The following is a 12,779-nucleotide window of genomic DNA, read 5'->3' on the forward strand; positions in this document are numbered from 1 at the left end:
GATTGAGATTCTGAGCCAAATTCATTTTGGAATATGGATTCAATCACGTTTTAAATAATCAAAATAATAATAATAACCCTTGCATTTGGTAGAGCGCCTTACCAGGTCACCAAAGTGATTCATTCAGAAAAAAAACAAGTTGATAGTGTTGTGGGAGAATGGCAGAGAGAGTATTCAGGAAGGGTGAGATCAAATGGGCTGAAGGGCTTTCTTCACATCTAAACCTCTTGTGATTTCCAGCGAGGCTTGTGTTCTATTTAACACACGGAAGGCTTTCATATGATTTCATTGTGTCAGCAGCACAGCACAAAAGCTCTTCACCAATTGAGCCATGGGGAATGCTGGATTTTGGATTTTTCCACCCAGATAGTTTATGAAAGTTAGAAACCAGAAATCGCTTTATTAAGCTTAATCCAGAACATTGTTTAGAACTCAAAACATTACTTTTGTTCACGATTTGTTACAATTCTCCTAAGATATTGAGCATAATGGTTGTAAGATTTAGCAGGAAAACTCAACTGCAGAGTTAATTTCAATTTTTAAGTAGCATTTAAGCAGCCCCCACCATATTTTAACAGTTTCAAAATCACAGGAAGGGTTTATTAACAAATGTGTCTTAAATCACTAGGGTTTTGGGGGGGCTGAATCCATGTGCTGGGGACAGATGCTTAAATAATTAGACGAAAGAGCATGGGAGGTTTTTGAGCCATGCTGTCATCTATGGGCCACATCTGGAGCCTATCAGTTTGATCATAACAATAACCATTCATTGACAAGCTACATGATTCACCTTTGAAAATTAGAGATTTATCTGACATTAATTCATTTGTTAAAGTCATCTCACAACTGGATAAACTGGATGTCTTTTACTGTCTGCTTGTACCGGTTATGACTCACAAAAAATGTCATGTTAATGGTTGTTTGACTAACTTGACACGTGTAAGTGAAGCAAATTTTGACATGCTTTATAAAATGTGAGAAAAGGGAATATTAAGCAGTTAAATGTCAGCATCCTGCCACTTCATATTCCAGAAAACGTAGTGGATGAACTCCATACTCTAGTCCTCCTCCCAGTCCTCTCACTTCCTTACCTCTGCAGGTCCTGTAGAGCCTTAGAAACCATGCAACAATTCATTACTTTGTGCTTCTTTTGGCCAATTTCTTAATTTTAGCTCCAGAGGATAAACATTTGCACTAACGTGAGAAATTTAACCTTCCATATTTTAATCTAGTGTTGATATTCTCATTACCCAAGATATCTTCCTTTTGTAATATTTCTCTCAAGCAGATTTCACCTGGGCTCCTGGTGAGTGGACTTCCTGCACCGCAACCTGTGGGAACACAGGAATCCAGTACAGAAAACTGCGCTGCCTTAACAATCATGGAATTGAAGTGAATGAGTCCACGTGCCATGAACTTCCTAAACTCCCATTAATTATCCAGCTCTGTAATGCACGGGATTGTCCTGCCAGGTGCGTAACAGGATTATTACAATTTATGTCGTTTTACACCGCCTTTAACTTTGCACGAATAATCATGTTTCGAATGCTATTGATTCTCTGCATTTGTCATAAAAATTGGACAAAATGTATCGTTATGTCAACACACAGACCTAAAAACTGCATGTGCTCTGTGTTTCACAACAATAATGACCAGTTTTGGGGCTATCCACAACTCATTAACGGATCTAGATTTATTCGATTAACATAACAGTTCAGATGGTCNTTTTTTTTAAACACCGCCTTTAACTTTGAACCTTTTTTCTGTAAGTTTATTTTGAGAACTGTAGGCGCTACGACAGAGGATTGTTAACAATTATGCAGAAATCGAGGTACTGATTTTTTTTAACCAAAAGCAAGGTCATGAGAATTAATATGCCACGATGGCAGATTTGATGGGGTCGAATTTATCTAATGAATATCAGTGTTTTGGAGAGAAGGCAGATTTCTGGGGTTTGGGTATTCGGACCCTGGAAAACATTATCCAAAAGTTCTGCTCTAATATTTAGGAAAACAGCACTGTTCTCATTTGAGGGCTGGTTCTAGCCTGTGTTGGATTTTGCATTCTGCTCCACTGGGATTCAGCTGGACATCTTCCAACGATCTCTGCTTACTTGATTTCGTACTCATTTATTTTTATTTGTGGCTGGACTCGCCCTTTGGGAATTCATACTCTTGTTTTTATTGTTCTGATCTAATCAGTTTCGACAGGATGTTGTCAACAGATTGTTATTAAAACAAAAAAAAGTTAAGAAAGTAAAACGCTCTCTGGCATGATCACACAAAGCATGAGCTTACAAAAGCACTGTGTGCCATCAAATATTTTCAGATATTTTGATATTTCTCAAAAAAAGGTGCAGTCTCGTGAATCAGTGACTCAATATCTTCCTTTATAATAAAAAATAATAATAATAATCTTGCATTTGATATAGCGCTTTTCACGTCAGGAGGACGTCCAAAGCGCTTCACAGAACACTGTAAAGTGAATTGACTGTATATTTGTGGCGAACGCGGCAGCCAATTGCGCACAGCAATGTCCACAAACAGTCGTAGAATGAAAATGACCAATTTATTATTGTTTTTGGTTTTGGAGGGATTATTATTAGGCTCTGTGTGGAGTAAGGAAACTTGCCCAAGGTTTCGCCCTGACCTGCCTGGAATTGAACTCGGGTCTCTCACTTGCAAAGCGAGTGCTCTAACCACTGAGCTACAGGACTCCAATAAGTCCTGAGCTACAGGACTCCTTTATGAAATAAAGGAGTGGGAATCTGGTTCTGCGGCACAGCACTGCTGGGGTGAATAACTGTAGATTTAGGGGTTTTCTGTTCCATTTTTTGTGCATTTCAAAAGGTTTGAAACTTGACTAAAAGGTGAGAAGTTGATACCTTTCAAGGTGGGAAACATGTTACTGAGAAATGCCATCTAGATGTTTCAAATTCACTCCTTGCCCAAGTTCTAACATTTATAAGCTCCAGCTCATCCAAAATGTCAACCTCCCGCATCTATCCTCAACCAATTCTTTGCAAGGTTCCACTGGCTCCATCGGATTGACTTTAAGGTCCTCACCCTCACTTGTAAATCCCTTCATGCCCTAGTTCTTCCTTCTCTCTGTGATCTCTTACTCCATTCTTCTGGTCATCTTCTCCCTCAGCTAAACCCAGTTTGCTGTGCATCCCCCACATCCTCTCCGCCACCATCAGTGGCAGAGCTTTCAGACGCAATGCCCCTAATCTCTGATATTCCCTCCATGTATCCTAACCATTTTGCCCCCTCTCTACCTCTAAATCTTGCCTTAAAACATATATAAATGTTGTTGTCACTTAGTTATCCAGAGTAAGTAGTAGCAGCGCTGTAATTTGCTGAGATCATTTTACTCAGCATATCCGGGATTTGAACCTGTGACCTTCTGGCCTGTCCAACTGAGAGCAGTGCACTTATCCAGCAGAATTAGGCTTTGGTCTCGCTCAAACATATTAGGAACTGTGCTCAAACCTTGTGTGCAATCCTGCCAGTTCCATACATAGGGTATTATCAAACAATAACAGTTGCACAGTACCTGTTGAAATCCTACGTGGCGGCCAATGCATCTTCATAGTACTTCCAGTAAAAGTATTAAAAATTACAAAAGTTTGTCAATATTTTGTAGAAATTGATTATATGTATGAAAGTGCTTATGTATTTTCACATATTCTTTTGCCAACCGCTTGATTTTTATTTTACCCATGTGTATTTTTTTTAACTTTATTCACGGCATTAATTTAATATGGTAAATTGTTAGCATGCCTTTGAAAGCCCCACGAGGTTCTTCATACAATGAAGGCTTTCATGCTTGTCTTGAATAATAATCTGAACTCCAGCCTGCAAGGAGCTATTGATTGCGAACTTAGTTTCAATCTTCCAGAGTAACCTTTAAATATGCCAGTTCTGCTGTGGCTTTAATGGGAATAACACGACGCAGGTGTTTTTGAGATGCAAAAGAAAATAGTGGGAAGAGAAAACAACATGCTGATTTTACAGCAATGTAGCTTAGTTTAGTTCACCTGCCCCTTTTTAAGTGTAAAATGCAATGGCTTCTTCCCAATGTCTCATTTATCTTTTTTTTAGTATGAAATGTGATCACCATACAACTTCTGTACTGTACTTTTATTTCCTGCACCCGGTTGAATGACCAGTACCTTTGAAACTTATCTTCCAAACTAGCAATCCACTTTACAATATATTCTGTGAAACGCTTTGAGATGTCTCACCGACGTGATAAGGTGCTATATCAAACGCTAGGTTATTATTATGATGATCAATAGCAAAAAAAGTGCAACGATTGGAGTTATAAGTATCTAATCTCTAGGAATCAATTGGTAAATATTGTTCATAGTTTTAGCAATGTTGATATCTGAAGATTATTTAAACTTTAAAAAAACACTCCAGCAAGCAGAAATATTTGCAATAAACATTTGCTGGCATAATTATTATTTTGAATTCTTTTATATTCAGCATTCAAAATTACCAATTTTTTAATTTATATATATTTCTAAAATCTTTGTACAAAAACACAGAGCAGACTTATCCTCTGTACACCATTACAATAATGTGACATTTACACAGTTATTTACTCCTAATTTTATAATTGGCAGTAAGTTAAGCACCGCCAATAGATTCTTCTTGTGCAAATATTTGGCTGCGTAACCAAGCCAGCTAGGATTAGTCTTGTGTTAGGAGATTGCTTCTGATATCCTATTGAATTGAAAGCTATAGACGCTTATCTGGAGAATAAATGCATCATAATTAGTGCTGCAGGGTGCAACATCCCCACTCTATTGGCAGTAGCTCGATTTCTTTTCAGTGCTGGCTGAAATGTGGAAACACTTTAATAAATTAAATGGGAGGATCTGGCAACCAAATCAAGATATAAATGACATCTGTTCTTGTTACAACTGTATCTGGCTTTACCCAGTACTTGTTGCACTGAATATGATAAAGCCTCCAAAAAAAAGCCCATCGGCAAAGCGCTAACAATTGATAACAAGTCGAGTTTCATTTCATTGGCAGAGCCAGAATCAAAAAGGCATTCAAAATCCTACCAAGGTGTAAGGTACTTTACTGTAGACTGTGAACTTCATATCTTAGCCAAATAATGTTTTAAATAGGAAAAGGGAATCTTTGGTTTGAAGCCATGCACTTACAACAAATTGGCTTTGAAATGCCTGGACAAAATTTTCCCCAAAACGAAGATAAATTTCTTTTAGCAAGGGAAATACAGAGGATTGCAGGAAGCAGATGAGTGACCCCAAAAGAGTGAAGTTGGCCCGTAATAAAAGTTTATGAGCAGAAGCACAATTGTAGCAGGAGAGGGAAAAAAAATGTCTTTCTGTTCTCTTGAGATGGATCTCTTCAGTGAAGTGTTTTTGGCGATCACTAAAGATTTCCTGCACCTAGTTTGAATTCAAGCTAAATAATACTTATCTAGTTAGGAAGTCGTGGTTTTAACCAACAGTAATGCTAAGTGAACTTTTTTTTTGTTTGATTGTAATCAACAAATGATATCAGACTTCAGGCTGTCTGTTGATTTTCTACAGCACCTGAGAGTTTTGCAGCTTAATATAATTTCACTTGGAAGTTTGTGCATGATGTTTGTAGTGACTTGAGTGCTCTTCCTCCAGGTGGGTTGTCACAGCACTGTCAGAGTGTTCAGTGACTTGTGGGAAGGGCATCCATCAAGAGCAAGTGACATGTGAGCAGATAACAGCCAATGGAACATTGAGAGTTTTACCTCCGGAGAAATGTGCAAAAGAGGCAAAACTATCAGCTGCCAAAGAGGGTTGTTTAATGCAGTCCTGTGCAGAATGGAAAACTGCAACTTGGGAAGAGGTAAGGATATAGATCTCGGGTAGGAATTATTCTGTGCTCCTTGACATGAGTGATAATAACAGAACAAGAATTTTAAAAAATCACATTTGCGGTCTAAATCATGATACTGCTGACTGCCTGTTTAGGTGGATGTTAAAGATCCCATGATGATACTGGGATGAAGTGGGGTTTGGGGGTGGGGGGGGGGGGGGGGGGGGTGGGGGAGAGGAGAAGGGAGTGTCTCCTGGTTTCCTGGACAAGAATTCAACAGATAAAACCATTCACTTTATGGCTCTTTGTGGGACATTCCTCTGCTCAAATTGGCTGCCTTGTTTTGCCTACAAAATACAGTCGCTATACTTTACAATCATTTCTGTGAAATGCTTTGAAAAGTCCTTCTGCAGATGTGAAAGGTGCTTTATCAAATGCAAGGGTTATTTTGCATTTATAATTTGTAACTCGCAAATCCCAGAGGTATCATAGAAACTCTATTTGAATACCAACCTTGGTTTTGAGTTCCTGGGGGGCTTGGTGTCAGAGTACCAGATCGAGACATCTGTGACACATCTGAGATTCCTTCAGCATTGTTCTATTGCAAACCCAATCACAGAAGGATTACCCCCACACCCAGCTACAGTGTGTGGTACATTACAGCCAATTTTACATGACACTGTGGCTGTTTTACTTGAATTCAGAGGTAGATCCTCCTTCAATATAAACTCGTGGAATCCTATAGTTCAGTAGTTAGAGCACTCGCCTTGCAAACGAGAGACCTGGTTTTGAATCCCGGCAGGGCGAAATGTTGGGCAAGTTTCCTTACTCCTCATGCCTCTGTTTACCTAGTAAATAGGAATCCGGTTGTTGGTCGATTGGCAGATCGCTTTTCCGGAGGTAAAAATTCCTTTAAAAAATAATTAGAATAAATTGGTCACTTCAATCCATGACTGTTTGTCTGCTGTGCGTAATTAGCTCCGCGTTTCGCCCACAAAATATACAGTCAATTCACTTTACAGTATATTTTGTGAAGCGCTTTGAACCACCTCGAAGATGTGATAAGGCACTATATCAAGTGCAAGGATTATTATTTTTATAAGATGATTATAAGTATTAGCTATTCCAAGATCTGTTTTCCTAAACTGTCAGAAAAGATGGAATTTGATGAGGTTTTATCATGAATGATAATAGCTGTTGGCTCAGATTTCAAACAAAATCTTAGTACTAAAGGAGGCAATGTTTATTATATATGTATATTATGCAAACTTCTTGGGAACATTTAATGTGCCGTCACATGCCCTGCCTTTGTATTGCAAAGTGAAGATTTCCATGCTGAACTATTCCTGCAGCCACCACAAGATAATGAGCAAATCCTATAATCCCCCTAATGTACCTTGAGTGTTCCATGAATAGTTGCACTAAACTGCAAATGGAAGGAACAAGTAAATAAAATACCTGAGGGCGCAGCGCAACAAGCAAGGCAAATGAATGAGCAAAACAGGGTGAAATAAGTCAAGTGAGGAGTTCCAATTCAAGCAAATTGCAAAAGGATTCGCCATTCATATCTAGTTGGCTAAACAAATGGATGGAAAACGTGTAGGAAACTAAATATGAATTAGCTAATAAAAGAAGGGGGATGAGAAGCTAATGTGAATACTCCAATCACCAGTGGCAACTCGAGTCTGACTGGAGTCCCTGATGATGGCAGGGCCACACCACCAACCTGAGGGAAGATGCCAAAAACAGAAGACCTGTTGCTACTTGAGGTAAATTTTCGATGCCTAAAAACAAACCACGGCACATTAAAATGTAGACCACCGTGAGTGGTGGAAGACAATGAAAAGGAATCAAAGAGAGCATCGTACTTATAAACCTCAATGTTTTGCTGGCTTCAGAATTAAGGCTATATTGAAGAATTTGCCAAATTCTGGATACTCTAAAATGTTTACAGAATACAGAATAAATCCAGGTGGAATTTCTACCCCCATTGATTTTTGAACAATTTCAGATTGCTGCTAAAAGAAAGTTAACCACATTAAATTGGCAGTATTAAGTTTAACACAGACGTTTTTGTTCAGAAGCTCAACGGTTTACTTTTTGTCCTACAGTGTACCGGTCGATGTGTGGGTCAAAACTTTGCTGTGCAGCATCGTCAGATTGAATGCCAGTTTACAAATGGAACAGCAACCACAGAAGTCATTTGCAATGAAACAAAGAGGTACAGAGCAATTAAAAGAACCACATTATATGCCACTTTCACTCATGCCATAAGTACCACTTAGATTCTTTGTGGTATAGAATAATTGAAAGCAATTTGCAGATTGCATCAGATGGTTTTAATGTTCAGAAATTTAATGCAATTCAGTGTAATTAACTTTCTTTTAATAATGGTTAATTCTATCAAAACTGAAAGGAACACAAACTTTAGAAAATTCCAGCCGCAGTTTTAAAATGAACAAAATAATTTGAAGCAAGAGCTTGAAATTGTTCACGACTGAAACGAAATTGGCTGGGAATAAATAAAACGCCAGTTGTTTACTCTGAGAGTTCAGAGGATATCATGAATATTTAATGTATATTTTCAACTATCTGTAATTTAAAAAAAAGTAATATGTTATTGTTAAAATATAAACAATTTAGCAGTAGTTTTAATTTGTCTTAATTATATTCTCGAAGACAACATGACATTACTACAATTTCACCAGCACAGAATGCTACTTTTACATTGTTTGTAGACAGATGCATGGAAAATATTTTGCTAGTTCTGTAGCAGAATCATTAGGGATTTGAAGCCTTGGTGTGTCCTGCTTCAAAGATGTAAATTTATTAAGCTAATGCTTTCCTTCAAGACAAACGTGTTTATTGGAATTAAATTTACAGATCATACTTGTGCTTGATGTATTATTTAGTGTGTCCATGCATATGTTAGGGAAAGTACTGTTATAATTATATAATAATTATAATAACCATCGCAGATCCTCTAGGTTGGCTGATTGTAGAATCTGCTCCGTGCCATTGCACGATTAAATAACTGATGTTCCCTGGGAGAATAGGTTAAGTTTGAGATCGTACATTAATTTCCCTTATTCTCAACAACTATTTTCAGGCTAAAACATCTTTCAAACAGTAGTTACGAGTCTTTGGAAGAATCCAAACAAACTATCCATCACTACTTCATTTTGTGACTACACAGAATGTTACAACACAAAACAGGCCATTTGGCCCAACCTATGTGTTCATACTCCACATGAGCCTTCATCCCTCCAACCTCTTCTCCCTCATGTATGTTTCTCCTTAAATATGGTGATGCATTCTGCTTTAATCACAGCTTTGACTAATAAAGTGTTTCAATTTGCAGGCCTGTTTCTACAAGACAGTGTAAATTAGATAGATGCAACGTGCAGTGGAGAACTGGCCCATGGAGACAGTGTACAGCAACATGCGGGAATGGTTTCCAGTCTCGATGGGTAGCTTGTACCAATAAGAGAAATAACAAAGCTGTGACTGACCAGGATTGTGGTTGGCAGAGACGACCAATAACTTGGCAGCGTTGCAATGTAACCTCTTGTGACTGTAAGTACTCCAGCACTTCAATACACTTCTAACATTGTACAGAGAGAAATTAATGAATCAAAACAGTTGCTTAATTTAAAATATAATGCTTTATATTATCATTTGTTTAAAATAGTATCAAATTTGTTAGAACCTCATCATTGTTGGTTGATGGTACAAACAGAATTGATTTTCATGCTGATAACATGCAGTTATTTAGAGCTAAATATCTTGCTTTCAGCTTCTGAAGGGGATTGTAAGGATACAACGCGTTATTGTGCACTTGTGAAACGTCTGAGACTGTGTCAGCTGAAAACCTACAGACAGAGGTGTTGTGATTCCTGCAGAATGGTTTAATTAATACATATAGTGTACCGCTGTGTTATCTTCACAAAGGTGTGTGAATCAGCTTCAACATAGGCAGAACTTGGTGTGGATTGACTGACTACAGCACTGAGTACAAGTTGGTAGAAGAAATATTTAGTATTTTTGACATACAGAAATGACACAAAAATTCTATTGCTGTGTAGATCAACTGAAATTTATGTAAGACAAATATGTACTGGCTTACTCTTAACAAAAGGACTTGTTTCTGTTTGAATTTGATAAGATGAATGTTAGGATTGTTATCTTTTTATGGGTTTTGACATCTATAATATTTCTAACTGGGCACATTCCACAGAGACTTCTGTTTATGTTATTGTATAATTTTACAGAAGTTAGTATGTGAATTATTAACTTTCTGGAACAAAACCTTTCATCCGCATGACTATTCTAGAGGATTGCTCTTTTATAGTATCCCGATAAGGGCATCGTACAGCTTTCAATACAGATGAATAATGAACAAAGAATAAGATCCTTATCCTTTGAATTGCTGTAAACCTCTTTCATTCCTTTATTCCAGAATTTGTATATTCAGGTGTGTTTACATGTAGCACACATTAACCAAAGGATAAGAATTCAGTAATTTAGATATTAAACTTGTATATGCCTATATCATTAGTAAAGGCAGTCATATTTGCCATTGTTAATGTAAAGAACAGCATACAAGTCAGATGACAATCAAGTCACTTTTGGAGTGAAACATTAAAACTGAGCCCCCAAATGACTATTTTTATTTATGATAATGTGTTTTAATGCAAGCCCAGTCATGTATCAGTGCTCTCTTTAGTTATGTTGTTTGTTAATCTTTAGGGTGCTGTAAACCTCCAGGGATTATATATTTATGTCCCAAACTTTTTTTTTAAAAAGGACACTTCAATCAATAGGTGTTCGAAACAGAGAACAGAATTATAATAGGTAATTTGTGGTATAAATAAGTCTTAAACCCACATTTATAAAATGAAAAGGGAACGTTCAATGAAATTCAAAACCTTCCTGTTTCCATCTTTATGCTGACTTTTCTCGGAATTGATTCATTTCAATTACTATAATAACACAGGGTAGAAGTCAGCATGTATAAACATAGAACTGCATTATGGAATTACATGGAACCTACAGCACCAAAGCGGGAAATCTTATCCTTTTTATTACTGTAAACCCCTTTCATTCCCTTATTATGGGATTTGTATATTCAGTTATCCTAGTCCATGTCGGTGTTTATACGCCACATGAACCTCCACCCATGCTGACTGACCGACCCTCTCCTTAGCCTCCCCCATACCTCTCTATTACCTTGTGCATCATAAAAACAGACATGAAGACTAGATGGCCTCTCTTCATACACACACAATTCTAGGTCTCAGACACTTCAGGACCAACTTGTTGGCATTTTTTTATAGAAACCTATTTTTAACTCACTTACTGTATAACTCACTCACATTGCAGTTCCCCCAAGCATATAAAGATGAGTGACTTTGCTTACGGAATCTTGGTCAAGAAACAATACAGTTCTTTATTTTCAATCTACATACAAATTAGTCCAGTCACAAACGTTAGCCAAAATGGAGAAGGTCTTGTATCCGATAGTCAAGCAAACCTGCTTTGACTAAAGAACAGTGGACGTTCTGTACCAAAGGCAATCAAAAACTTTAGTAACATTGAAAAACTGAATGCTTCACTGGTTTGACCCTCGTAAGGTTGGATCACTAATGGTGAACCATTTAAAACGTCTAATTGTGTTTCAAAAGCAATTACAGTAATACTGCCAATCCCAGAAGTGACAATGGGGGTCTATTTTATGTTGTGTGCCAAAAATAGCAATCTTCTCGACCTATTCTGTTCACATTACAAAAGATTTGCTGCATTTTGCATTTGGTTGATCATTGGCTTCAATTTATTTCAGGCTTTGTCATAAATACCCTAAAGAATCGCCAAAATTAGATTGAGTAGATTTGCATAGCCACGTATTAACTGTGAATCGGAATCAAGGAGATCTGTTTGGATCTACCAGTTTATGTTGGTTGTTTGAGGTACTCTATCCTTGTGAGATTAAAGCAAAAATAGAAAAGTGCAAGTGATGCTACATTTAAAGTAAATACTCGAGGTAAACAAACAGAGGCAGTAAAAGGGATGCAAAATTAGTTTTATTTCTAGTTGCCTTTTGATTGTTTTACTCTCTTCATTGTGCAGATTGCAGGTTTTGCTATCACTGCAACCTGTATTCAACACTGGTTTTATGCCAGGAAAATATCTCTGTAAATCAGTGTAGTTTTAGAAGCCCAAGATATCCATGTTGTATAACAGACATTTTCTGAATAGAATATTTGTGAATTTCAAAGACAGATTCTGTTTTAATTATTGTAATGAAGACTTCTATCATTATTTATAAAAATAAATATTCAATCATTCAGTGAGATTATGCAGTGGTAAACTGGTCATTTAGGCTATGAAAGACCCATCTTCATTCTTTATCGAAATTGTTGCTTACATCTATTATTTATAACAGTAGGAGTGCTAGAATTGGCTTCAGATCCTAGGGTTAGGAAGGGCAAAATAGAAACCCATATCTTGGGATTCTCCATCATATATTGTTCACTGAAACACTGCATCATTAAGCACCACAAGCAAGGGAAAGGTTGCTTAATTTACGCCACTAATTACCTACTACAATTATTGTCATTTGCTTTAAAATAGTTATTTTGGTTGACTTAATAAGCACTATACATTGACTTAAGATTTTTAAGATGGGAGTGTTAGATATAGAATATTTGTTTTGCTAATTAAAAAAAGTCTTTTAAAATGTATGGAAAAAAAGAGGAAATATGTTCAAAGGGATTTACAGTAATTAAATAACTGTGTGGTAGTTAATCATGTAGACTGTTGAGTTCGATATTGATGTTTATTGTAAATGAGATTGACACCATATCATAGGATTTCTGTTAACAGTATTTGATCAACAAATGAGTGCGTGTTCAACAATATTGCATGTCTCAGTGTTACAGTATTATT

General features: G+C 37.0%; 1 protein-coding gene across 1 annotated transcript in view; it reads left to right on the forward strand.

Moving 5' to 3' along the window:
• adamtsl3 (ADAMTS-like 3) overlaps positions 1-9,885 on the forward strand; it is a 69,618-nt gene extending 59,733 nt beyond the window's left edge. Inside the window, exons 25-29 of the mRNA XM_007909814.2 lie at positions 1,289-1,472; positions 5,657-5,864; positions 7,946-8,055; positions 9,196-9,410; positions 9,631-9,885. Coding sequence (XP_007908005.2) covers positions 1,289-1,472; positions 5,657-5,864; positions 7,946-8,055; positions 9,196-9,410; positions 9,631-9,746 — 833 coding nt within the window. The 3' untranslated portion in view covers positions 9,747-9,885. The remainder of the gene's footprint in view (positions 1-1,288; positions 1,473-5,656; positions 5,865-7,945; positions 8,056-9,195; positions 9,411-9,630) is intronic.
• Positions 9,886-12,779: the final 2,894 nt, after the last annotated feature.

Source organism: Callorhinchus milii, unplaced genomic scaffold, assembly GCF_018977255.1.
Source record: "Callorhinchus milii isolate IMCB2004 unplaced genomic scaffold, IMCB_Cmil_1.0 Scaffold26, whole genome shotgun sequence".
Lineage (NCBI taxonomy): Eukaryota > Metazoa > Chordata > Chondrichthyes > Chimaeriformes > Callorhinchidae > Callorhinchus > Callorhinchus milii.